General features: G+C 39.4%; 2 protein-coding genes across 10 annotated transcripts in view; one reads left to right on the forward strand and one right to left on the reverse strand.

Annotated features, from left to right (window-relative positions):
- The window catches only part of fhod3b (formin homology 2 domain containing 3b), a 77,742-nt gene extending 59,154 nt beyond the window's left edge, over positions 1-18,588 (forward strand). Inside the window, exons 8-29 of one of the 6 annotated variants that reach the window (XM_067509651.1) lie at positions 788-882; positions 1,539-1,682; positions 1,945-2,186; positions 3,443-3,547; positions 3,670-3,840; positions 4,891-4,953; positions 5,250-5,357; positions 5,444-5,578; positions 5,906-5,956; positions 6,618-6,808; positions 7,464-8,018; positions 8,110-9,023; positions 10,447-10,605; positions 11,328-11,510; positions 11,977-12,096; positions 12,857-13,018; positions 13,135-13,325; positions 13,504-13,696; positions 14,735-14,758; positions 15,238-15,424; positions 15,692-15,853; positions 15,976-18,588. In XM_067509651.1, coding sequence (XP_067365752.1) covers positions 788-882; positions 1,539-1,682; positions 1,945-2,186; positions 3,443-3,547; positions 3,670-3,840; positions 4,891-4,953; positions 5,250-5,357; positions 5,444-5,578; positions 5,906-5,956; positions 6,618-6,808; positions 7,464-8,018; positions 8,110-9,023; positions 10,447-10,605; positions 11,328-11,510; positions 11,977-12,096; positions 12,857-13,018; positions 13,135-13,325; positions 13,504-13,696; positions 14,735-14,758; positions 15,238-15,424; positions 15,692-15,853; positions 15,976-16,058 — 4,238 coding nt within the window. In that variant the 3' untranslated portion in view covers positions 16,059-18,588. The remainder of the gene's footprint in view (positions 1-787; positions 883-1,538; positions 1,683-1,944; positions 2,187-3,442; positions 3,548-3,669; positions 3,841-4,890; positions 4,954-5,249; positions 5,358-5,443; positions 5,579-5,905; positions 5,957-6,617; positions 6,809-7,463; positions 8,019-8,109; positions 9,024-10,446; positions 10,606-11,327; positions 11,511-11,976; positions 12,097-12,856; positions 13,019-13,134; positions 13,326-13,503; positions 13,697-14,734; positions 14,759-15,237; positions 15,425-15,691; positions 15,854-15,975) is intronic. The other 5 variants (XM_067509652.1, XM_067509653.1, XM_067509654.1 and 2 more) reach the window with 5 other exon arrangements.
- A 97-nt stretch (positions 18,589-18,685) lies between these two features.
- rxrbb (retinoid x receptor, beta b) lies at positions 18,686-26,568 on the reverse strand. 4 transcript variants are annotated; one of them, XM_067509661.1, is made up of 12 exons: positions 26,409-26,568; positions 25,002-25,194; positions 24,661-24,814; positions 23,743-23,922; positions 23,399-23,452; positions 22,079-22,227; positions 21,756-21,885; positions 20,960-21,086; positions 20,838-20,879; positions 20,621-20,712; positions 20,433-20,538; positions 18,686-20,266 (listed from the first exon to the last, which is right to left on the reverse strand). In XM_067509661.1, exons 2-12 carry the CDS (start codon positions 25,140-25,142, stop codon positions 20,119-20,121), a joined length of 1,323 nt encoding a protein of 440 aa, XP_067365762.1. In that variant the 5' UTR covers positions 25,143-25,194; positions 26,409-26,568; the 3' UTR covers positions 18,686-20,118. The 4 variants fall into 4 exon arrangements, with proteins under 4 accessions (XP_067365762.1, XP_067365761.1, XP_067365764.1 ...); XM_067509660.1 differs by having other exon boundaries at positions 22,079-22,230; XM_067509663.1 differs by lacking the exon at positions 23,399-23,452.
- Positions 26,569-27,816: the final 1,248 nt, after the last annotated feature.

Raw genomic sequence — 27,816 nt, forward strand, 5'->3', positions numbered from 1 at the left:
CACCACAGTAAGCAGTGCATAGTGCATTTTGTGTGAGCCTCACCCTTCTAACCAATCAGAGAACCATTCTTATTTACTGTACTTTATTTATGACGCGATACTGTACCTTAAGGGCTCTGCGGAGCGCTAGCCTAAGTTGCACACTGTAACTTTAAAAACATTTGTGAAACCTAAGCAGTGAAATATAGAAAATGGTTGTAAATATTCTTTTCAGTTAGATCACCTCCTCAATTCCGGTAATCAAACAATTCGTGGCAGCTTTAATGCTGTTCAGCTTGACACGAACAGTCTCCTTCTACACAAAAGTCGGATCAGGAATGAGGCTCAATGAGACGGACTATAACTCCTGCCTACAGTGGTGTTCATTTACCTGCCACTCTAAAAGCTCCACATTGTGTCATGGTGTATAACAAGGGGGTTGAGCCTGAGTGTGCATGGGTCAGGTATCTCTGTGTGTTATCTGTGACTTAGACTAAACAGGATCCCCCAGTCTTCTGAAGAGAAGGAGATGGTTTTGACCACTGCAAAGGCAGAGAGCTGCTTCTTTCTCATTGGAATTCATTCCCCCTCTTACATTTTTTAAAAGTCATTTTTCTAGAAGAAACATAACTCTGGCTTCTACTTGGGCTGAATTGAAAATTTTTGTTTTTTAGTCTTGCACAGCTGAATGTTTGGAACAGTTTTTTCATAGGCTATATGGCGTATAGGTGGATTACTTCAAAATGTATTATTATCCGATGTCCAGCACTGTCATATACAGTATTTTGGATGCCTTTTCCCTCTGCAGGCACAAAACTGTGGTCAAATGTCATGGAGATCCTTGATGAAAAGGATGGAGTGGATACTGAGCTTCTGGTATATGCAATGACACTGGTCAATAAGGTCAGTAAGAACTATTTAATGCATGCTTTCTATATCATTACTGCATCAAAAAGCTTTTTTTTCTTCATTGTGATTTACTATATTTCAGCGCATTGTATTTAAAAGTCACACTGTATTAAAATTTAATCAACATCTGAATAACATATCTATACAATGACACAAGTATGTTAATGTGAGGTTTCATTCTGAAGGAGGAGCAGCATTGTCTCCAAATCATTGCCACTTTATCAACTTGATTGAATCGGGCACAAATTCAATCTGTTCAGATGAAACTTGAACTGTCAAGGATGCCATTCACTGAGTATTGAATGGCTGTTACTCCTCTCATATATTAGTAGGTAATTGTAGTAGCTTACACCATCAGTTAAAGAAATAACAGAACTCATGGTATTGGTCTTGTCATATATTTCACATGTTCTGCCGTACTGAATAAAATGTAACATAATTACCCTGAATTGAAAAGATAGACAATACATATGCATTTAAATAGATAGAAATTTACATACATTAATACATTTGGCTACAGATTACAAATTTCAATTCCAGGCTGATACAAAACCACCTCAGGGATAGTTTTAATCTGTTTACTTTGTTATTCCAGTAAAATTTTTCTCTCCCCTAGAACGCTTCATTTTTATCACACGTATGTTTTTCAGAATCTGGCAGCACTCCCAGACCAGGATTCGTACTATGACATGGTGGACTGTCTGGAGGAACAGGGTATCGAAGCCATGGCCCAAAGACACCTGAGCAGGAAGGGGACTGACCTCGACCTTGTAGAACAGTTCAATATTTATGAGGTCAGAAAACCCACATGACTAATTCAATTCAGTCTAATTCAACTTTATTTATATAGCGCCAATTCACAACAAAGTCATCTCAAGGCACTTTACATTTTAAAGTCAAGATACGCAAAGACAACCCAGCTAATCATTATCACATAACAAAAAGTAGAAATAGAAATAGAAGAAATAATAAAGGTCACAGGTCAAGCGGCGTCTTACTGGATTGTGGCAAGGCTTTCACACATTTGAGTTTCTGTTTGATGTCTTGCTGTCACAGGCAACTCTGCGCCACGAGGATGGTGATGATGAAACCCAGTTGCCTCTGAGCAGCAGAAAAGACCGCCGTCGGGCCAGCGTAGGTGGCACCAATGAAAGGCGGGGCCTAGAGAGAAGACGCAGTCGGAGACATTCACTCCAGAATGGCAGAGGTCATGCTTCTGCCCCAGCATCACCCAACAGTGCTCATACAAGCAGCTTCCTGCCCTTCTGTGGCCAACATGTCGAAGACATCAGTGAAAGGTGAGGAAGGGGAGAAGACAGTGAAGGATGCATTAGAGAAGAAAGAGAGCTTAAACCTTTCTGCCATTTTAGCTGGATCTTGGTCTGGGTCTGCTTTTTTAAGGTTTACTCAGGAGGGTTTAGTTTTTATTTTGTATATTTGAAACCCTGAGAGATATCTACAAACAAAATGTTTCACAAATTATTCCTCAGTTTTGCAGGATATGGCTTGTTTTCAAGTGTTGTATTTATAAGAGACTGCTGATGTTAAGTGACTTTTAAATTAGGTTCCCCATTGTCAAAGATGCGATGGAAATAAGAAGCATCTGGAAACACATGATATGAGCTATCTGCCCTTTGTGTGAAGGCAAACTTCCTTCACTGCTTGCATTGAGCTGTAACTCCACAATGGCATATATTTCATATACTATGAAAAACCTTTGTAACTACATAAACATAAAAAAGCACAATTGGTGTTTCGGCCAAAAAGCATATTTCCATCTTCTTTGATTGCAGAGCTTGGAATATCCTTTATAAAAACAACAGAAAAACTTTGATGTTTCTTTCTATAGAAATGATGTTAACGAAACTTTTAGATAAATCACTGTGATATGCAAGGTGTCAAAAAGCAGACCTTCATTTTAAATTGGAATTAGATGTTTTAAGACCTTTGTTCATTAGTGCCTCTTCTACTGCTACATAATCCCATCCGCATATCAATAAGAATGAGCATACTAATATTCCTGGTCATATTCAGGGCTTCAGGTATATATAAATTGAGTCCAGAAGGTCATATGATACCACACTGATTTCTTCCAGTCCACCACAGGAAATTCAAGTTGCCTTTGAAGATCACCATTTTCCATATTGTTAATGAAATCCAGACAACTAAGGGGTTCACAACAGCAGGTTGGCCACAGACCTGTGTATGATGATGTATCCCAGACTATCTGTTCAAACACAGAAGATTCTACATTATTAAAGTGGCAGGAAGATCTTTTTATTATTCTTTGGTTTGTGTTAGTGGTACTGCAGAAGTTGCATTTCAAAAATCAACAAACAAACTAACCTTGTGGTGCATCGTTTGATGCTTGTCTCTCTCTTGTACTAATGTTGCTTGATGCTTCCTTGCGCCACAAGCATGTTTTTAGTGTCGTTTCTGTGTGTCGCTCCTCTGCCATCCTCTGCTGTGTGTTTTCATGTTGTCTCTGTCCAATTTCTCTTGCCTACATCCTCCCTTTCCATCTTTCAACCCTCGACACCTCCTCTCACGACAGAGAAGAGGAGGAGGTGGAGGATGAAGAAGAGGATGAGGAGGATGAGGAAGAGGCAGATGATGAAAGTCATCCAGTCACTGAGTCCTCTAGACAGGGCACTCACAGGTATTTTAGGCTAGCCCAGTTATGCTAGTTGTTTGTTCATGTTCTTAAAATGGTATCTCCTGCATTCTCTTATTTTTTTTGTTCCCTTTGGACTCCTACTTTCTTGTATCTTGTCATCCTAGTGTGGCTCCAGCTGTAGCAGACACTTCTAACATGTGTTTGAACTTAAAGTGTATGGCCAACGTCCTTCCTAAGGCCAGTGACCCCGAAGGGCAGAGAGAATGTCACAGCATCAAGACCAGGACATCATCTCCTGTGTCCGTCGCACCTAAAAAGAGGACCTTTAGTCCTTGGTGTGTTCCTCCCCGGCCACCTGTGTCATGCCTATTGTTCTGAGTACAGTGCCAGGCTCTGCACGGCCTCAGTCTATCCCAACCTCACCCCCCCTTCACTTTCCCCCGATCTCACCCTCTGTTCCCTGACTTGAACCAGATCCAAGAGTCTGTCGGGGCCGGGGAGAGTGAGAAGGGCGAGAAAAATGCTACATGTAGTGGGCAGGAGCTACTATACAGGTTATCGTGTGTTATGATTGGACCATTACACCTCACAGCGTGGAAATGCACTGTCCTTCCCACCACTGATGTCTGTGCTTCTGTGTACCTCACTGTGTATTTAGAAGACACATGTAGCAGACATTGTAAATGTAAAGATTAAAATATTTTCAGGGTTTTCCTGAATTGTGTCCCATGAGCCTATTTATGTAGGGCGTGCTGTAGCTTAAGTCCTCTCTACCATCCTACATCCGTTATAAGTGTTGTCTTGCTTATAGTGGCCACAAATGCTTTTGTGTCCCATCAGATCTGATTTATGTTACATCTGTCATGTCCAAAGATTTAAGTAGAAGATGGAACATTACAATTACTTCATTTTCCCAGTTGCTGGACAGCATTCTTTTGCAGACATTTACTTCTCATGTGTCTTTTAATCCAACAAAACTCAGTAAATTAATTCAAAGCATTAAGGCATTCAAACTATTAGCATGAGTCACAGTCACTGGGTCTTAGTTGTTCATGTTTCTGCAAAGATCTGTAGGGATAGAAACAGGATAGGAAACCAAATCTGAACTGCCTCAGCATGTGTCCCAGATGCAATCCAAGCAGAAATGATTCCCTCTTCATGCAGTGGTTATTAAAAAGCTTTTAGGTAAGAACAATATTTTAGGATTTACAATAGTTTTATTGCTTTCTTAAGAGAAGACAAAGATAATGTCCTACCCCTGTCGGTTTGTTGTCTTGCAGCCCCCTACCTTTAACTGTTGTCTCACTGTCTACTCTTTGTTACTAACCTTTAATTATTTGTCTGTGGAGTGTCTGACTCTCTCTTTATCTCACTTTTGTCTTCAGTCTGACAGATATAAACAACTCACCTACATCGTACACAAATAGAAAGCCCTGCTGGGCTGAAAGGTAAGACCAGGAGTCAACTGGTCAGGTCAAGGAACAAGATGTGTGATGGTTTTAAGGTTTTGTGATACACATTTTCTGTGGGAAATGAACATAATGCGGTGGACCTGAAGGTTTCTTAGTTAAACACTATTAAAACACTAACAGTACACAAAGTCTTGTCTCAGTCTGAGCTGTCCAGCAGTATGACACTGAAATTTACATCACATCACAGATTGTTGAAGTGATGTTAAATTCTCTTGTGTTTTTCATGGAAAAATGTATGAAGACAGAATAAACATGTATTTTTCTGTTACCAGAATCAATGCCAATAGCGCTCCATACCCTGGCAGGCACCAGGCTCCTACATCACCCATCCATCGCTTTACTAGTACAACAACTTTCACACCAGATTCCAAACCTGACAGGTTGGCATATCACATTTTCCAGAGCACAATAAATCAAAACACAAACCGATCACTCAATTTTAATATCTTTTCTTCTTGGCATATAGAGCTGCTATAGGAGGCTTGCTAACTTCATCGTACAGACAGCATCAGGAGTCTTTGGCTGCAGAGAGAGAGCGTAGACGTCTGGAAAGAGAAGAGCGCCTGCAGAGAATTGAAAGAGAAGAGAGGAACCGCTTCAAGTTAGTCTCAGCATACGAATACAGACAAAACTGCATGGCTTCTTATCATAGAGAATATTATATTTCTTTACTTTGTAGAGTCAATAAAAACACGTTGGCTTGTGCAATTGGCTCCAGTCTTAACACAGCTGGAAGACTCACAAATCCCCCATGAGTCTGATAAAAGCTGGAGTCTCTTTCTTTTTGAGGATCATTAGATATACTAAATCGAGGCCAGTGGAGTTAAGCAATCATCTAATTTGAAATGCAGTATTAATTTAAATTCAAATACTGTGAATACAGGTCCTGAATTCTCTCTTTATTACTCTTTCTGTTTCTCTATTTCAGTCGAGATTATGTAGAAAAGAGGGAAGAAGCAAGAAACGCCCGAGAGGAAAGGTAAGCTCACTTTAGTTCATGGGTTCACATTGATGCCCGGTTGCGAAAGTAAATCAAAAACGTAAGGAGGTTTTTTTGACTGCTTTGAGAACCTTTTCTAAAATTGACAGCAGATGTAATGTGAGTTGCACCCAACCTCAAGTTGAATTATAGGTGTCAGGGCCCCTTTAGGCCTGCTCCCCTTTAAAACGTTCCAACCTTAATGGGACAAGTGTGTAATTTTGTTATCTCCCCTCTCACCATGTCTGTGTCTGTGTGTGTGCAGTGTAATTTATAACTTATTCTTACACCCTCACATTTTTTCACCCCTGTGAACTGGAACATGCATCTCGTTGAACTTCAAAGAATGTGTAAACTGAGATCAGTAAATACACAAAGAAGGAAGTCATTTGTCATCATTTGAGCTCATGAGTAATAGGATTACAGCTCCATTATATTTTTCAGGACTGATGATGAAGACAAAAATGTCAAAAATGCGAGCTGGAAAAAAAATTCGAATTGCTTATTTTCCAAGCGTTTCATCTTTCAGCAGCTTGTATTTTTTAAATGTTTAGTATGAATTTCTTTGTCATAAGTTTAACAAATTTTAAATTCTACTATAACATAACATTTTTTACCATATTATTAGCATGCATCTAATACATGTGGCGGTACCTTGTAGGTACAAGAATCTGGAGCGGCTAGCTGCAGAGGACTTGGAGCGGGAGCGTCCCAGAGTGCCAACACGAGGACGGACAGAGATCACTTTGTGTTTGAGTTCAAGCTCTGTCATCCGCTCAGTCTCTCGATGTCCCACTTCTTCATCCAGCATCTCACAGGAAAACACCGTCACCACAGTACACCAGACGTTGGGTACGGGTTATCTGTCATTTATTTATCATTATTAGTACCCAACATGGGTGATATGAGGATGAATTAACTGCAGAAGAGACACACACAGGGCCCAAGATTAACACTTTATATGTGGTTATTACACAGTAATTAGAAATATTGAGACTAACTGTTCAGTTCTACAAATACATTTTAAAATATTGAAGTGCTATATGGATCTTATAGGAAAACAGATACATATATGTTTGTAAAGATGACTAGGATTTGTAGGTGCATATACTGTACACAAACATCAGAATTTGATCCATTTAATTCTCCTTACAAATTCTTAAATACATTTGTTGCTTGTACTATTATTTACTGTATCTACTATTATCTACTATTTTACTTATCTACTACTAAAATTAACATTTATATGGAAGATAAAGCAGTGTCACGGTCATGTTTAAGCCATGGACACAGTATTTAATGATTGTTTTGGCAGTTTTTTCAACAGTGTGAGAATGTATGTTAAGTTTAGGGAATCTCTCAGTGCATTTAAGAATCTGTCAGGAAGCAATTTTAAACGTGTTTAAATAATCTGAGCTTTCTGATCATCAGATAATGTGCAATAAAGCATAAAATTTAAGTATTTCAAGTAACCTTTTTTGCCGTGTTGTTTTGATTTCTCTTCCAGGAAGAGAACACATGTCAGACCAGAACGTTGACCTGCAGACCAGAGCCAAACTTCCAGCGCCAGAGTTACCAGTATCAGAATGTTTCCCAACACCTCCCTCTGAGCCAGACAAGCACCAAACTGAGACAGAGTCACAAGCAAAGAATGAGGACGTTGCTGAGGCTCGGTCTGAGCAGAATGTAGTGACAGGGCCGCCATGTGATAAACAGCCAAGCACAGAGAAAGAAGAGAGGCAAGAGCAGGAGAGGCTTAAAGAACAAGAGCAGTGCATGGATCATGTGGCAAAGCAGGAGCAGGTGGAAGAAGTGGAGGTAGCTGATGTAGCAGAGATAAAAGAGACAAATGCCGAGGTGGATGTCGAGTTAGAGGAGGAATCTGAGAAGGAGCAGACGACAGAAAGGGATGTGGAAGACAGTGTACTGCTTAGTGAGAAAGAGAGACAGAATGAGGAAATGAATGAAAAGGACAACTGCTCTGCCTCCAGCATCTCCTCAACGAGTAGCACTCTGGAGAGGGAGGAGCGAGAGGAGAAGCTCACCAATGACCGTGAAGCAGGTATGACTGATGCTAATTTATTGAATTGCTTTAGTAATAAATAACGTAAAATAGATTTCTCTCAATGTAAGTATTGTTTCCACATCAACAGGCGAATGGACTCCATGCATTACAGACGCTGACGTAAATGACGAGTGCAGCAAAATTCTCAATAGCAAGCGCTTCATGCTGGACATGCTCTACGCTCAGAAAACAGCCACCAAGGACGAAGGGAATGCAGGGGAGTCAGGACAGGAAAATTGTAAAAAGGAGACAGAAGTCAGTGACTCCTCTGTGGCTTGTTTGGCCAGCAGGATCTCCACACTGGAGGCTCACAGACAGGCCAGAGAAGAAAATGTCAAAAAAATTGAAATGGGACATCTGGACAACCAAGGCAGTGTTCGATCAGTGGCAGAAAGGTTTGGAGATTTGGTCAAAGGCTTAACGTCTCCTCCTGAGATGGAGACCTCAAAGGAGCAGCAGCAGACAGACAAATTATTATCTGCTGTCTCATCAGCTTCACCCCCTAAGAAAGAGTCGGATTATATCTGGGATCAGCTGATGGCCGCATCCAGGGAGCTGCGGATCAGAGAAATGGACTTCACAGACCTGAGAGATGAGGATGATGTAGACATTTTAGATATGGGCAGCATGATGGGGTCAGGGGACCTGATTCCTCCACCACCCCCCCCACCATGCAATGCTGCCCTGCCGCCACCACCACCCCCATTTGGTTGTCCCCCGCCACCTCCCATGCTTGGCAAAATGATGCCGCCACCCCCACCATTCATGGCCCCTGTTCCTCCACCCTCACCTCAGCTGAGTCGAGGGGAGGTGCCTCTCTTCCAGAAAAAGAAGAAGACCATTCGTCTTTTCTGGAACGAGGTTTGTCCTGTGGACTGGCAGTGTAAGAGCCATAAATTCTGTAAAGAGTCCCTCTGGTCTAAACTGGAGCCAATTAAAGTGGACACATCCAAGCTAGAGCAGCTGTTTGAGTCCAAATCCAAAGAGCTGCCCGTCACAAAGGTAATGTACTGTTGCACAGTGTAAAGCTATACAATATTAACACATGCTAAGGAGAAACCACCTCTATTTTGTACTTTTGGTTTGTTAAATTTCCTAATATCTTTCATAGCAGGAGAATTGTCATGTTGGGTGTCTCAAACAAACAATGATGCACAGGTTAAAGTCTGCATTTAAAATTGTGAATTGGTATATTAATGACATGGAAGAGGCCGTTACACAAAATAGATTAAAAAAAGTAATTGGAAAATGTCATCCTCAAATTATGAATTAAAAATGACACTCTCTTTGCTAATTTGTGGTTACATTTCTGTGGCCCAGAAGCTGGTTTTGATTGAATTACCCCTCTAAAACGCGGGACCCCCAGAGCAAATTGTCAGATATTGAAGAGCACCTTTAATTAGTTAATTCAGTGAATTTCTCCATGGGATTACCGCTGCTCATTTCTGGTGACGCCTTTCATCCTGGCAATTCCAAAACACATTGTTTCTACTTGTACATCAAAGATCTAAACATTTTGAGTCGTGTGTTTCTCCCAGGGCCACCCTCCGACCACAAAGTAAGGAATAATGTCATGCGAATTAACCTTTTTTAACCTTAATTGTGACTGAGACCTATTAGCAAGCACTCCCAGCAGTACAGAGGTATTTGCTTCTTGATTAGCACGTTTTGTAGCATTCTTAAATATTGTAATTTCATAATCACGACTAACTAAAATGCTGTTCAGAGTTCGGCAGAGTGTAGCAGATGAGGGCTTGGCAGAGCAGATTAATTTTGACTCTTATGGTATGGCTGGGTTCAGGTGCATATTGTAGATGTAATGCTCAGCAGAGGGGCTTTAACTTTTTATTAATGTGACTTTCCCTCTGATGCCAATTCTTCACCCACCAGCAGTAACAAACTAGTAAAATTGTGTTCGTTGATCCATCCAACCATTTTTCTAATGTGCATTACAACCTCTCATTGCCACTGAAATGGTAACAGGTAAACCAGAAAAATGATGAATGATGAAGTCATAGTTGCTAACATGAAAGTTGCTAATATTGATTTCTTGCAGTGATGAATATTTTTCTGTACATAAAATAAAAATCACTCATTACATGTTAATTGTTATGGCAGATGTTAAACGTGGTGAAGGAAATATTTGGGCATCAACTCAGGCTGATCTCATGTTTTCATTCTCAGTTAACTAGAGATTTATCTTGTTTTATTCCTTCTATCTATCCATGGATCATCCAGGGTGTTAAAAATATCTGTTGCAGAGAAATGAGTAGAGGTATGTTTAGACATGTGTATATGACATGTGTATGTTTAGACATATTTGGTGCATCCACAAAGTAAGACCTAATTCCACTACTCAAGATACATGAAAAACAAAGGTTTGATATAAGTTTAATTAATATATATTGTTTTATATGTCTTGTAGAAGGCAGCTGTTGATGGCAAAAGACAAGAAATCATAGTCCTGGATTCAAAACGCAGCAATGCCATAAACATCGGGCTGACTGTCTTACCTCCTCCCCGCACCATCAAAACCGCTATCCTCAACTTTGACGAGTACGCACTAAACAAGGAAGGCATTGAGGTAGGCATTTTAAAAGACATCCTGTCTTAAGACACACGTAGATATACGCTGGTACTGCATATTGTAAGTATCGCCCTGTCTAGTGCTTTTCTATCATATAACACCCATTCATACTATTGGTGTCCAAAATAAACATGGTTTTCCTGAATCATATTTACTGAGCTCACCGAAATACGCTGATGGGGTTCACCAAACAAGAGAGATTTAATTCATCCAGGAGAATTATCTACATTGCTGCAATATCATGTGATTTTCTTTCTGCTTAGATGGCTTTCTGGCAGATCTAGTGCAATTAATCACAGCGGTGATTAAAGGTTAGCACCACAGGCATACTTTCAGCTCAATTTAAAAACCCTGTTATAGGCTTTTGAAAGGCTTCAGCAGATAGTGATTAATGTTCATCCTTTTGGTATTATATAACCTGTAGTTTTTAGGGTTTCTCTTGGAGTCCATGCTCAGCAGAGAGGGGTATTTGTCTTTTGAGGTTTTTTCAGTCAGACAACAAAAGCGAGGCTGTATGTGCAGATGTCAAAAAGGTTTTGACGAAGCTGGAAACATCTTACATCAACACAGCTAGAGAAGAAAGAATGTGTTGCCTGTCACTCTTTACAATACAGTCTTGACATGTGGATACTTTACACAGACACTGACTAAATGTTTGAACTGATCCTATAAGCCTATTCCTTTCCCATATCCTTCTTATTTCTTCCTTTTTCTGCCAGAAAATCCTGACAATGATCCCCACAGAGGAGGAGAAGCAGAGGATCCAGGAGGCTCAGCTAGTCAACCCAGATATTCCCCTGGGCAGCGCTGAGCAGTTTCTCCTCATCCTCTCCTCCATCACAGAGCTGTCTGCTCGCCTGCAGCTGTGGGCATTCAAGATGGACTATGAGCTTATTGAGAAGGTCAGGCACATTCATATTGACTCCAACCACATTCAGGTATATTCCACTTTCTGGAGTACCATAAGTTTTGTCTTTAACTTTGCATGATATGTATTTGCTTTCTCACCAGCCTAGTGCTAGATTCATATTCGACATATCCACCAAAGTGAATAAACATATATCTTTCAGAACTATTGCTTTAATGAGTAATAAAAATCAACGCACCTAAACCGGAAAGATTGTATTTTTATTCCACATAGCCTTCTTTGTCAAAATCCAGACCCTACATTACCCCGAATTCAATGGAAGCGCTGACATTTTTGTTAGAGATGAAGTTGCGTTGTGCTTGCAGGAGCTAATGTAGCCAGAGATTCAGGCTACTGAGGTTTAGCTCACTGACATCATCAGAGTTTGCCAAGCTCTCTGTGAAGCCACATAAGATTTGTTAAATGTTTTCAAGATGTTTACACAAACATGGGTTTTTTAGGAGGTGGCAGAGCCTCTTCAAGACCTGAAGGAAGGGATGGACCAGCTACAGAAAAACAAGACACTCCGCTACATCTTGAGCACGTTGCTGGCCATCGGCAACTTCCTCAATGGCTCTAACGTGAGTAACCCTCAAAAAGCCCTTATTGGGCTTAGAAGTTCCTCCTGTTCTACTCCCCCCAACATATCTATTTGCCATAGATAACAGTGGACTGTGTGTGTGGAAGAATGTGCTGTCTGACTGTAAAAATGCTGTTAAGGTCTCTGCTGAACCTGTCTGTCCGAGAAGCAAAAAGCAGGGGCGTTGTGTCTTGTCTGGATGTTTTTATTTGTCTGGTTTGTGTGTGCACTTCCATCTGCGTTTCCTTTTTTTACGATGGGGGTTTCTGTGTTACTGCAGCCTTGCGTGCGCCAATGTGTTCATGCATCTGTGCACAAGTCTAAGAATGAGTGAACCTCCGGGAGATGGGAGCCAAACATGCAAAAGGGGAAACATTAGTCATTGACATCAAAACAAGTAGTTCCGATAAATAATGGCTGCATTTATATTTTGCAGTAAGCCATTTAAAACTGGCAAAAGAACAAAGGAGATCCTGTTAGGATTATGTCTTTCATGATACATTCTGGCTGTTTTTTTTTTTTAGCTTTGCTGTGGTGAACAAAACAGTCGGCCGAGACTAAAGCAGATTGTGGTTACTGATAAAGCCTAATGAATCTAGATACTACATATTTTACTCTGCACCCTCCATTGAGCCCTTTTGTCTGACTGTGCCAAAAAGGAAATTCACTGCAATTTGGTCCTCAAGAATTGACCTCTTGCTCCTTAATTTAAGATTGTTGTTTCCATCGCTTATACAGAGTGTTTTGCATTTGTCTCCTAGGCTAAAGGTTTTGAGCTGGGCTACTTGGAGAAAGTCCCAGAGGTGAAGGATACGGTTCATAAGCAATCTCTGCTGCACCACGCCTGCTCTATTGTGGTTGAGAAGTTTCCAGACAGCACTGACCTCTACTCCGAGATAGGAGCCATCACTCGCTTGACGAAAGTTAGCTCTGTTTACCTATTAAAAACAAAGCTTCACATTTCCTCAACTTATCATTTTGTTTTTGAATATGCAAATGCATAAAAAGTTCTCCCTGTGATTTTGGTGGATTGATTCAGGTGGACTTTGACCAGCTTCAAGACAATCTGGCCCAGATGGAACGCCGGTGCAAAGCATCATGGGATCACCTCAAGGTCATTGCGAAACATGAGATGAAACCAGCATTGAAACAAAGAATGTCTGACTTTCTTAAAGACTGTGCAGAAAGAATTATCATTTTGAAGATTGTGCATCGAAGAATTATCAACAGGTATGTTCAGGTGTTAACTGCAATAACTACAAACACATTTTTCCTTGCATTTGCGTTTGTATGTGTAACATTTAACGGCATTTGCATTTAATGGCATTTTATTCGTGTTATTTTTGGAAGCATGTTTAAAAGTTAAAGGGTCTTTGTACACCAATGTCATGTTTGTCTGCATGTGCAGGTTTCATGCCTTTCTGCTGTTCTTGGGCCATCCAATATATGCAGTACGTGAGGTCAGCATTCATCGCTTTAGCAAGATCCTGAGTGAATTTGCCCTGGAGTATCGCACAACAAGAGAGCGTGTGCTACAGCAGAAACAGAAGAGGGCCAACCACCGAGAGAGGAACAAGACCAGGGGGAAAATGATAACAGATGTAAGTGTTCTTCACCAACAGTCAAATGTTCACTTTCTCCATTTCCTGATCCCTCGTCTTCGTTTAGTTTATTTTTTTCTTTCTTTTGTGAAACAATATGAACTCTCCCTTGACGGTGGTTATACCCTTAACCTGGTTAAAGCACCAAATGTAGCTGGAGCTGACAGACACGGTATAACATTTGCAATGACATCGACACGATCTTCAGTATTCATGTGTTTAGGTTACTGTAACAACAATCGGCGAGCTGTTTTAAGTTGATCTCATTCTGTAGCTTCAGCAGCCTCAGAAAGGCCAGAGCAAACACCTCTCTGCGTGATTAAAATCCTCTAAACCCTGAGGAGCCAGCTGGTCATAGTAGACTCTGCTACATGCCTTGGCAGGGCCCCACTTTCTTCAAAGGCACCCTAATTCAATCACTGTGTGAAAATGTAAACCTTTGCATGTCCCTGAAAGAGAAATAGCAGGACCCACACCTCAACCACACTCTTACACAGTTGTCCAGTTTATCCTCTTCCCTTCCACAGATTCTGTTCTGTACATCTATAGTGTTTTTTTTGGGTGAAATACCCTTATTCACATTCTAGCTGATAATTAGATAAGGAGACTACAACTCTTATCTGTTTGTTCAAATGCTGATGCTGGAACCAGGAGCTGGTTAACTTAGCATAAAAACTGAAAGCAGTGGGAAACAGCTAGCTTTGCTCTGCCAAGGGTAACAACATCTGACTTCATGTCAGATTTTGGTCTAGATCAGACATTTAACCGTTGTTTCCAGTGTTTATGTTGAGCTAACAGTTCAGAGTCATATTTACCCTACAGAAAAAAGAGTAGTATCAACCTCCTTATCTCTCGACATAGAACCAAATACACGCCATTCCTGAAATGTCAAACTATTCCCTAAATGTTTACAGTATATTTTACGGTTTACGTGGAATTTTCAGTCTCTACATGAAACCTTTGTTATATGACACCACCGGTATACTGTATGCACAAAACACCTTATTGCATTCTTTTCCATGTCCTTCACCTGTGTAGAGTGAGGATGAAGATGATAATCAGGTAGGACAGTAACTGTATGCAAACAAGTGCAAGTACACTTGACGCTGTGACTAACATTCAGCCAAGTTGTGTAACTTTGGACATTAACTGGTGTAAATGTGGTGATTAACAAAGGATTAGTCATTTGGAGCATGACCAACATTTAGAGGTTCTTTGTGTGTGTGTGTGTGTGTGTGTGAGCGCGCGTGTGTGCATCAATGTAGAAGCTCAGGGACACAGAAAGTTGTGTTTATGTGGTGTCACCTGAAGTTATGGTGAAATGGAGGTTCTACATTTTTTATGTCCAGAATAAACATGCATGTCTAACATCTGACTCTGAATCTGCTCTATGCCACTAGAAAAAATTAACCTGTACAGCAAGGTTGACGTTTTTCATGGTTCCTCCCAGATACTGAAAGTGCCAGAGCATGGACCTGACTTTCACCATTTTCAACCAGGAGAATGTCAGATATTGTAACCATATGTCCTCCCTTGTACAGAGTGGTAAATTTAGCGGTGCCACATCAGAAGCACAGGAGCGTCAGCCTCAGGGTATCCAGTATGCTGAAGATGCAGCTGAACATGAAAACATGAAGGCCGTACTAAAGAGTAGTTTGCAGGGTGGAGAGAGTGGGACATCCACGATTCCAGGTCTCCGTACACGCACCAGAGCCAGCAACACCAGAGGTCAGTCTCAAAAATATGTGCCCTCCTTAGCTCTCATATCATCATCATTACACTCATATTTCCTTTAGTTGGTCCACATTTGAAAGTGCCAGAGCACTTTCACCATTTAGTTGGTGGATGACTGACAATGTATCAACAAGTCAGAATTTTTTTGAAATTACGGTTCATGATGCTCAGTAAATGAATCCTAAGTCTTATATTCTTGAACCCGTCACACTACACAATATTTTGGATAATTTCATATTAATTTGGACTTAACTGATTTAGGGCGCATTCCCCCATGGTACTCTGCCAATGATGACCAAGTGAACTGCACAGATGACACTGCAGATGAGATCATGGAGAGGATTGTGAGGTCAGCCACTCAGGGGCCCAGCCAGCGGACGCAGCCTCGAGAGAGGAGACGATCGAGAGCCAACCGAAAATCACGTGAGTCATTTATTATCATGTAAAGCACAACGCTATCAGGTCGATGTGCAGACACTAAAAGACATTGATCGAAAGCTCATCAGATTTTTCACTCACTTGTATTTTTCTCCCTGACTGCACAGTGAGGAGGACACTGAAGAATGGACTGACGACAGAGGATGCTAATGCTCTAGGCTTGTCAAGTGGTTCAGAGATGCAGGTGTGAATGGGACCAGGATCCGCTGGACATTAAGATGCTGGAAGCCCTTTCACTGCCCCTCCAATGCCTGTATTCAACATGGAAACCCACTCTTCTCTTTCTAAAAGCCCCCCAGCTTTGATGAGTCAATCCAATCGTTATGTGTTTGGTTTACATAGGCTTGACAGTGCTTCCTACGGAAAGTTGACAAAAGGCAGAAACAAGATTTTGTTTGTGAACTGCTGAAAACAGACAGCAGCAGCAGTATGAGTTAAGCTTTGCTATTGCTGGACAAGACATTGATGCTCTGCACTCACAAGGCTTAATTGCAATCTTTCTTCTAACACAATATTGCATACAAACCCACAAGCAAAAGTGCATTTCTTAAGGCATCAAAAGAGTTGGTTGTGCATATGCTTCAATCTCTATGGCCTCAGTGGAATTCAGAGGTCTAGAAGGTGAAACATTGAATTGACAGACACTTCATCTATTGAATAGATGGCTTTATGCAAAGGGTTTCCTGATGTATACTACTGTGGTAGTTTTGTGTTTCTATTAATTTTGCTCAAGAAGGTGCTCAAATAAGGAACAATTGCACTGGATGTAAAAGTTGGATATCAATGGAATGTGAAATCCTTAACACTGATGAACCACTGACATCTGAATCTGAAAACAGCTTAACCAGCAATTCAAAAGTAGCACAGTTTTTTAATGTCTAATCAAAGCGAACAGATTCAAGCCAGATGATGCCAGTGCATGAGTTTACTTGATAAGAAGGAATTTATCAGAGAAACAGTGCAAATATTTTTTTAAGATCAGTCAATATTTCAGTAACTGTGGGTCAGACCGATGTTACCACTAGCAGTCCCTCCAGGATTTTATGGACATTTTTGTGATTGTTGCTGCGTACAATGCTTGACTTCATGACAGCTTTTCTTTAAAAAGTTATAATAAATCATTGTGATGCATGTTTAATACAAGTTGAATAATTTGTTGCATTTGCAACATGGCAAAATCCTGGAGGGACGGGACTATTTTGTGTAGTGCTTGCTGACATTTTTAGTTGGAACCAATATAGGCAGGTTTTATGTGACCTTTTTTCACTAATGGACTTAAAATGAACTTGGAGACAATTTCAAGAAGAAAGGAGTGATGTTACAGATGAGCAATCTTCAGAGTTATGGAGTTTTTATTTTTTAGGAATTGTGAGCTGGACATTTTCAGAGTGCCTTTCAAAGACAGTTATTTATTAAGATGTTTTCAGGGACATATAACCAAGAAAATGTTGCTAAAGATGTGCAGTCCATCAGGAGTGAGAAGATAATACTGCAATCATTCACGAGCTGTGATTTAATTTTAACCAGTGTTTAGAAATTTGTCCTGACATTTTCTTTCATGTTACATCTTAAACAATTTGTTATAAAGATAGCTTTAAAGTATTTATGACAACATAGGGATTGGTTATGCACAATCCTGTTGCCTTACTGTAGAATATGAACACGCATTGCTCCGCTCTAAGATGTAGGTTAAATATAATGGCTACAAATAGACCAGGACAAAGTAATGCATAGTTCTGGCATCACTGGAGATCTTAGGTTTGCCATCTAGAGGACAGAAAATAGCCTTTTAATCTTTAATCAACAATGAATGTGAACATCAGGAGTTACTTAATTAGTAATAAGGAAGCACATTAAAATTTCCACAATTCATTTATTTTGAAAACATGTAAATTTACTGAAGTGGAGGAAGCATTAAAGGCATCCTCAGCATAATGTTTTGGTTCTGTAGGTGGTTTTCAGCTGTCATTGTGCTTATAATCAGTCTGAAATGGCCTTGGCTAAATGTATGACATGCACACATACTGTTTTTTAACTTGCTCTCCACTTACTGTAATGGAGACAGCCATTCAAACAAGGATTTAGTGAAACATTACGATAAAAGCTACACCAGCAATATATTTGTTTTTTGGTTTGGTCGGGTTCAGAAATTACTGAAAACTTTTCAGCACCTTAGACTCAATGTGTAGCATGGAACTTAAAATGGGAGCAAAGGCTCAATTCACAAATTGTACTGATTTGTCAAAAACAAGATAATAGATGTGTAAATGAATATAGTGGAATTCTGTTAAATGTTGTACATGTCATTACAATGTGTTTTTTTGTTTTTTGGCTCCATGTGTAGAATAGTGTATTATAGTTTAAAAGCAGTATTATTCTAAATATAATTTAAGCAAACCAAGCCTTGCATGGTTTACAAAGGCATCACTTCTGATTGATACAGTGGGAGGTTCATTTTGAGTTGTAGGATTTGTGTTATTAAATCTTTCAACTTCAGACTGTTTCAATTTACCAGCTACTCCTGTGAAATCCCATATAAGCCTTTAATTTAATTGCACTCAACCTTTTCTTTTAATGTTAGCCCACCACACACATTGCTGCCTGTGCCATAACATTACTGTGGAACTTGGACACAAGTGCTGTACAACCAAGGCTTCTATTGCATCTACACCCACGGCAAAAATATAGGTTGCATCTACAATAAAAATGCTCATAAAACATGTTTTGGGTATGTTCTGATTATCTTTCTGGTGTTGTTTTACCTTTCAAATGCAGATTTCCAACAGGGACACTTTCACAGAAGAAAATACAAACCCCTCCAAAAACTTTAGCCTCTTTATTTTTAGTCCACACAACCCATGCTTATAGTCACTTTCATGTTCAAGAGCATATAGGGGTCAGCAAAAAGCTTACCCATAAAGCCCATCTGGTGTTTACACATGGCCATCATATAGACCTCATTTGGTCTTGTTTAAAATTCCTATGTGTCCAGGTGTTATGGATCTGAATGGTATTATGCTTTGCTTTTAATAAACTGCAGAGACATTAAGACAAACAAGACAGCTATCTAAAAAGGGTACAAGTAGGAAATACAAGTGAGCATCAAAAAGCACAAAAGAACAAAAACAGCTGAAACAGGCTCAGCAAATCCAGTGCAACCCAAGACACTTTCTGCTTCATACTAGGTAAAAACTAAAAACAAGGGCACTTGAAGTCTTTCACTTATTTCTCCTGATCAAAATTCTAATTTATCAATATACATTATCCCTGAACAATTGCTTTTGCACAGTACCTTAGAATTGAATAGATAAATTATAAAATGGAAAATTCCCTTTCCACCATATTTTTTTTGTAAAACCCCTGAATGAAAGACAGGCAGAAAGCTCATATGCAGTTAACATCTGATATTGCTCCTTTTTTTTTTAAAGATTAATAAAAGGGATTATCAATTTTGCATATTTCTTCAGGTTTGTGGTTTGGTGCTCATCTGCCCCAATAACGTCAAACGAGCTCTGAAATAGCACCAAAAGACAATCGCCTGATCATTTAGAGGCCAGGCATTTCTTAAAATTAGCTTTTAGAAGTAGAACATAGCAAATGTGCAGTGCACTCTGTTAACCACAAAGTGATCAGATTTCTAAAACGGCAACGTAAATGACACAGTATATTACAAGACACATTAAGCTGATTAAGATGGACAGTTTGAACAAGTGACTTATCTTCTTTCCCATGGTCACTTTCAGGATTTCATATGTTACATTTTCTGCAATTTATATAAGTGAACTGTTTAACACAGTTCTCTGACTGTTCGCTACAATAATACGCTTGAATCTGGTCTGAATTACAAACAAAATTCAGGTTGTTTTCCTTTAAAAAAAACAAACATGTTTTAGTGATCAGCTGAAGAAACAACTGAAGCTTCTTTTTTGAGTTGTCTAGAAAGTTGATATAAAAACGAGTACCCAAATTATAGTTATTTCTGTAAGGGAAATATGCAAATACGTAAAAATACGTTTGTATTTTTTTCTAACCATAGTTACTCATAACAATATATCGACATATAGCACCAGCTTGTAGATCATGCCAAGCCTTGGGTTTGGTCTAAAGAGCAAATCTGTGATGCACTGAAATAGTGTAACCCAGACAGCAGTGAGACAAATTGACAAATCTTCAAACAACTTAAAGTGCCACTCCAGTCCCACTTCACCTTCCCAGACTTCAGCTATCTAACCACAGTACGCATTTCCTATCTAAGACAACTGATGGGGAGCTTCAAGCATTTCCATAAGGAAAGTGTCAATAGGCGTGTCACCGATCAACTTGAAGAAGAAGAGATGCTCCAAGCACTTCAAGCCAATGGATCGCAGTGCTGGCAGTCGAAGGAGGAGCTTAGCAAACCTTCAGGGAGAAAAGAGGAAATTGTTGAGTTTGACAACATAGAAAATGATTGAATTGTTTAAATTGTTTAAAATGTTTAAATTGTACACTTTACATTGCAAGATAAATGCAGCACAGCCAAAAACACTACAACTATACTGGCTTTAATGGAGTTTACTGCATTTACCTTCCTTGCTGCTCTGGGTATCTCTGTTTGCAATAGGCTTCCAATGATGCATAGACCTTTTCTCTAAGGAGCTCCACCTCACTGGTGTTAGAAAGACCTTTGGCATCTGTTGAAAATACATAGAAAATATTTCTATTATAATCAATTCATCCTAAATTGTAAAAAATAAATCTTCATCTGACAAGCACCTGGGTTGAAGAGGACGATGGCTCTGAGGCAGCCCAGCTCTGTTTTGTCCATTTGCATATCTCTCATTTTATTGACAAGCTCAGTAAGAACCCTAAGTAATGACAAACATTGGAAAATAATTTTCTTTAAAAAAAAAAACAAAGGTTTCACAAGGTAATCTACAAAGTGCAAAAAAGGATAATCATAAATGTAATTGACTCAAAGATAAAACATTACCTGTCAAATATGGCTCCAACTTCTGCACTCTGAACACGCTCCCTGCAAAAAAATGTTGTTATTAAGACATTTCAAATGTGTGAATCATTACATAAAGGCATTCCAATTCTCTATCAGTATACCTATCAAAAATGGCTCCAACTCCTCCATCATGAGCATTGTCGCGCTGCAGCTCAGATGCCAGAAGAACTCCATCCTTTAAACCAATAGAGCGATGGGAGAATGAGGCAATGAGAAGCTCATTCCACCCTGACAAAAAAAAAAATAATAATAATATATATTAACTGATGATACAGTTCTTATAGTGAAATTACACTGAAAGTATTTCAAGTCCAAAATTCTTTCCTTTCCTCAGGTTGAAACCGTACGTGTGATTATTCTCCCACTGTTCTAAACACTACAATTTCCCAATGAGATTCACATCGACTGGGTCCTAACGTCATGAGCCAGTATAACATAAAAAACCTAGGATATTACCAGCTTAAGCCTGTTTCACATATGAACACCAGATCAGCTTTGGATCTCTCTTTGTGAGGCCACTGTTATCTCAGTACCAAGAATCATGCTTATCTTGCCACAGCCACATTAGTTGTGGCTGTGTGCAAACCTTGGAAAAAAAAAAATGGATTTACAAAGTATTCTATTAATTGTTAAAACTGTCCACATGTTCTAGCACAGTTGTACAGTTAACGTTTCATAAAGCCATGACACTGTATACAAAAGCTCTAAACTAAGAACATGAAACAATTTTTTTTTGTATGAGCCGTCAGCCCTGTTGCCTGCTGTCTAATTTGTCATATTGCAACCATCATTACCTGCATGTGATACATTTTCAAAGACATTTAATCCACATTAATTGTGTTGAATTTGATTACACTTTCACACAGATCTGCAGACCTAACTGCGGACTGATCATACCTGCACGCAGAAGGATGACCTGATCATCAAGAGGCAGTTCAGAGAAATGGGGGATTCTCTTTGCCCATTCGACCAAGGCAAACAGCTGTTTGTCTGCTGTCTGACAGATGTTGGTAACTGCATCATGGGGCTGAAATGAAATCACATCATAACTTCACAGTGATATTTCCAAAATAAAGATTTTCAAGAATTAGAGTGAGCCTGTCTATTTAAGCATGTTTTAATCAAGCTACTTTAGAAAATGGAGCCAAACCCTAGTAAATGACTGTGGAAAACAGATGTTTAAAAGTTCTTTAAATCTATTGTCTGTTCCGTCCACTCACAGAGCTGCCTGCATCACAATGAAGCTCAGTTTTCTGCTCAACAGCTGTCTCTGCCTCTAAGATCTTTTCCACAGGCATCTCTTCATTCACTCCAACATTGAACTCCAGGTCCCCTTCGCGCTCTCGGTTTCTCTGGCGCTCCTCCTGGACTGCTGCGTATATAATGACAAAAGTGGGGGTGGGGAGTGGGGGGTGAGATGGTCATTAAAAGACTTCTGAACAAAGACAAGACTCTGGAGAATGTAAGCAACAGCTGAAATACATTTGAAAGTTCAGATAAACAATTATAACTGAAATATAGTGTTGGCAATGTCTACAATAAATTCCCCAAGATTAGAAAATGGTTCCTATTGCACAACTCACTTCCATACCTTCTCTGCTGTGCACTAATTCACAATTGCATATTTACGATCAGTTATGACAAAAGTCTGAAGAATTTAGTACTTAAAGTTGTATGATTATTGACAGGTTGAAGTTACATTTGGCCATTATTATACTACTGGACCAGATTAACTTTGTAATACTATTTGCATTACTGCATCATTAAAAGCAGAATCACAATGCATCTAAAAATCTCTTTTTTTTTTTTTTTTTTTTTTTTTTTTACACCCACCTCTAATGAAGTGCAAATTTGTTTCTGACAGGTTCTGTACTAAGCACAAAGGACCGTGAAGACAGCTGAAGAGCCTAAAGGCTTTGAGCATTTTCAGTTTTGTACTTCACAGCATTTCAAAAAAAGCAAATCTAAGTTGTCTATAGCAACACAAAAGAAGTCCACCTCTTAAATTTGTAAAGGAACAGAAGTTGCTTTTGCAGATAAAAAGTATCTCAACGTAATCTGTCTTCAGACAAACCAGGCATTAAAAACAAACAACTGTCACGGGCAGATCGGATGGTCTAAGAAAAGTGACATACTAAGCTGACACAGGAAACCAAGCATACAGACATCAATTATAGCTGAACAGATGTGACAGAGGCATTAACTCTCTAAATCTTTGTCTTTGTCCACATTTGCCCTATCCTTTGTGCCTTAAAACCAACCTTGTGGACCAGTAAAACCTTTTCTATACTAAATCCATTAGATTCTTTACTGCTTCAATACTGATCCACTCCATTAGATATTATATACTGTTACATACTTTGAACAAAGAACACCAGCTGGCTGACTGCTGATTTGAAATTAAAATTGCCAAAAACCACAGTGCTCATTGCTCTGTAATTCCTTTCCATAAACAGATCTCCCAGTCAACTATATTACATGTCATAGTAGAGGCTAAATTAACTTTAACACATAGTATCTTTAAAATTTTTTTGTCATACTCATCCATCCCTCATCTTTTCCATCTTCTTTTATCCAGTTTACATGTTTGATCACTATTGAAAGATGGAGAAAGGGTAGAATAGGGGAAGTGAAGGGAAGATATGGAGAGGGGTTAGTTATATAAACCAGCCCCACTTCACCCATCTCTACACTTTGGTATCTAATCAAGCATCCATCCTCACCTATGCCAAAAATATTGATCAAATCCAATTCTATTTAATTCAACCAGACTTCTTTTGCCATAATTATGTGTATTCAACACTCTGATGTATGCAACCTTCAGAAGCCTAAAAGGTTCATAGTGTAAACTTAGAACTCTAATGCAACCCTGTTCCTTGCATACCTTCCCTCTTCATACCCATGGCCAGGCACTTCTGGTAGCGACAGTACTGGCAGCGATTGCGCTGGCGTTTGTCAACCAGGCATTCCTTGTTATCCCTGCAGGTGTAGCTCAGGTCTTTGCGCACAGTTCGCTTGAAGAAACCTTTGCAACCCTCACAGCTGTATACTCCATAGTGTTTGCCTGTCAATTTAAAAATAAGCAAATGTAGAGAGATGAGAAAGCAAAACACATCATCGAAGTGAAGATAAGAGTCTGAAGTCTTGTTTAGATATGAACTCCAGACACTGTCAGCCCCGGATATTGTCCGGAGTTGCATTTCACACATGTAACAAGCAGCAGGTGATTTTCCAAGGCAAAAGCATCCCCATGTTAAAAACTCTGCTTGATTCACAGACGGAGGAGGTGAATACGGGAGGCAAAACAAGATAGAAAACTTAAGCTGTGGAAAATGGTTTTTTGTTTGCAGCGCATCACAGCCGTGCATCTAAAAAACTTTTTATCACTCTACTGCCAGCAGACTGACAGAAATGCTGTTAACATGCCAATTCACTGGCTTTAACTCTTACCAACAATTCAGTGCAGCATGCTCCATGCACAGACTCACACAGATAATACAGACTTTGTACTAGTAGGTTTGCAGGATTAAAGTCCAGATAATCTAGGGAGCATCTCATTCAGACATTTATGTTCTCACATACACCATCTCCGGACAAAGTAAGGAAAATTTAAAGATTGTGAAAGAGGCTTGACACAAATTTTGTATGGTTACTGGGAAAGAGATCCATTTTGTAGAAAAAACAAAAACAAAAAAACACAACTGACAGGCAGTGATAACACATACTAACATTGCCATGAAATAAAACAGTTTCCAGCTGATCTTTCACTTTTGCAAATCTTGCTCTTAGCGCACACACTCACCAGAAGAGCGGTCTCCACAGATGACACACATGCGTTTCTGAGACAACATTATTCCAGGGCTGTGAGGTGGCATGGGCCTCAGGCCAAACGGAGGCTTGATATCCTCTGAGCTGTTGATTGAATGCATTCCTAATATGGCTGCTGAAGAAGATATCTGGGTACACAGTGGAACCACATAAACCAATTAAAAGTATGTCATGTTGTTGGTTTATTGTATGCAATTACCGTATTATCTTTTGTCATTAGTATCCAATGTGCATACAAAATGCTTACGGTGACTAGCATTATCAAAATATGCTTCCTCCTCTTTTGCAAAGCAGATTAACCTCTTTATTACATACCTGACTGCTGCTGACGGGTCCAAATCCCAAAGAAGGTGATATCACGGGGGAGTTTAGTGAGGGACTGATAACTGAGAAAGGAGAACCTAAAATGTGAGTGGGACTGTTGGAGGCTGAGCTGTTGGGCTGCTGTGAGGACATGTTTAGTATGCTACCCAAAATAGGAGATGATGTCCGTCAGAAGGCTATCAATCTAAAAGAAAAAAGAATGATAAATATTAATAATATTTAGGGTGTTTTTTGACTGTGCTTAAAATGAACATATTCCTTTATGAATAACTGATTGGGATTATGTGTTATGTGTAACGTATTCCTAATAATCTGTCCATTATATAGGTAATACATTCATTGCTGGAGCCTTTCTATCATCACAGCAAACGTAGGAATGTGTTGCTTTTTTGTGTCTTTTGTACAACTAAAATCGAACATTTTGTTTTTATCGTTTCACATAAATCTAGAACAATTGATTAACGGAGTAAATCTTTTTATGTACAAAGTAGCGTTGACAAATTGTGCAACACTCAATACTAGCCAAATTAAATTAAGCATTATAGTGCAAAAATAAACCTGACACGTTTTTAACCCCTGTTCACACAGAAAGAATTCTGTGTGCGCGGATGTGACTGGAACAGCATTTGGTAGCTGACGGAAGGCCCAAATCCAGTGTGTTTTACAAGATTCGCCATGATAGTTAGGCCAAATTAAAGGAAATGCGTAGCGATTTAACAACATCTTGTGTGTTTTAAGTGAGAATCGTCGTACAATTACACAAACTTATTCATAATACATCAACATTTGTTCACACAATGTAGTGAGACTGTAACGTTGGCTGGCTACGGTTGGCACCGCGACACGTTTGCTAAATGTCGCTAAAGACACGCAGTAATGTTGACATCCGCGGTACTGCGCGGAGAGACCTACGTCAAGCAAACGTTACATGCTAACAGCAAGCTCCACTCTAAATATTCAAACCTGTTTTCATGGATCCATATTAGAACTATATATTTCTGCCCACAATACATTAATAATGGCCAGTGTTTGCTTTTGCCGTTAGCTGGTTAGCTGTAATCCATTTAACGATCAAAGGACGCAGGCGAAGTAACGTAACGTTAACGTTAGCTTCCATTGCTATACGTCTGATATAGCAATCTGCGGGGTTTCCTAAAACTATGATAGGAGCATACCTTCTAATTCATCAAAATATAAAAGTCGATACGTCGACAATGTTTGAATCACAGAACTTGCGCAATGTTTTCTAGGTGGCTAGCTAAGATTAGCTCGTTAGCTGCAATCACGGCTAACTTAGCTAATATAGCTATTAGCCTAATGCACGGTTGAGGGCGATACTGTGGAGATGCAGTGGTTGACTAAATTAATCACAGTCGTTTAACGCTTCGGAAAACTTACCAGATACACCTTCGACGCATTGCTGAAAACCACTTCACTGTACTTGTACTTCACTGTACAGCCGCTAGACAACAGGCAGACACTCCAATCCGCTTTACTCCAACTTGACGATGTTGTTGTTTACAGGCCATCGTGGCTCAGTGCCAGGATCCCTTGAGCCAAAATGTCTCGTGGGACCACCCATAACAGCTCTGTCACATGACACTGCTGCAGGAGATGTGTGAATTATAACTTGTTAGGTTTTAGAGCATTTGCCTTAATGATAGTACAGCTGCTGATTTGTTACATATTTATCACTATGTGCTTTTCTGAAATGAAGTATTTTTCTTTTAAAGAAAACCCTCTTATTACACACACATGAAATTTTCAACGCCCAAAAAACTCAAGTAAACCTTGTATTTTTATTTTGTTTTTAAGTAGTGCTCACTAAAATGTATGCACCATGTGGTAAACATAAGTGTTGTGTGGTTGCGGGCAGCTTAATTATGGCACAGTTAGATCTATGAGCAAGGTTTCGAACAGCCCCACCTACTAGATGTGCTGGAAGTGTTGTTTGCGTTTGGTAGGAGGAGGACACACTACTGCACAATGTGTTCTTACTTCAGTCATGTTGTTTAGTAATATTTTCCACTATCTACATCTTGAACACAGTGTTCTGTTTTTGAAGCTCACCTTTATTCTATTTTGTTTGGCAGAATGAAAAATGGGTTGCACCCTATGTTTTAAGTTTAATTTAGTTTATTAAATGTACAATTTTCTTTAACCTTTGGACGCCCAATTGATCTGTATATTTATTTTATATTTGCTTTATTTCACATTATTAAATTGATCAATTGCATATTTTGGAACCTTGAAAGCCATGCCAAAAGAGCTGCCCTAAGTTTCATGTAGCACACTCTAATCTGCTGTCAAAGACAACAGCAAAAGATGTTGGTGGATTTATTAAGTTTTCCAATTTTGATTTTTACATTTTATGAATGGTGTAGATGTTATATATCACATATACATATATCATATTATATATCTCAAACCAGAAGCCTATGTAATGTGTGTGGAAAACATTTTTGTTTAAAAGAGTCACGTAACCTTTTTGGAATCAGAATCATCTCAGGTCATCTCTCCAGAACTGGAAACCTTATCACCAAGTAGCCACTTTAAAAAATCTGATTGTATAGGGGCAGTAGAATGATCAGACATGTAGATGCAATCTGTGGTTGCTTCTACCAATCAATGGCAACACATACTATTGTTACCAGCGAAGATGCAGCAACTGCCATTGAACTTGCAGCACCAAATATCACAAATCTTACTGTATAGCATGTACAGCACCTTAAGCACTAAGCTCAACAGTGTACCTACAACATTGTCAACAGTGACAGCAGTAACAATTGGAAAGAATGCCACGTTA

The sequence above is a fragment of the Channa argus genome, chromosome 7 (assembly GCF_033026475.1).
Source record: "Channa argus isolate prfri chromosome 7, Channa argus male v1.0, whole genome shotgun sequence".
NCBI lineage: Eukaryota > Metazoa > Chordata > Actinopteri > Anabantiformes > Channidae > Channa > Channa argus.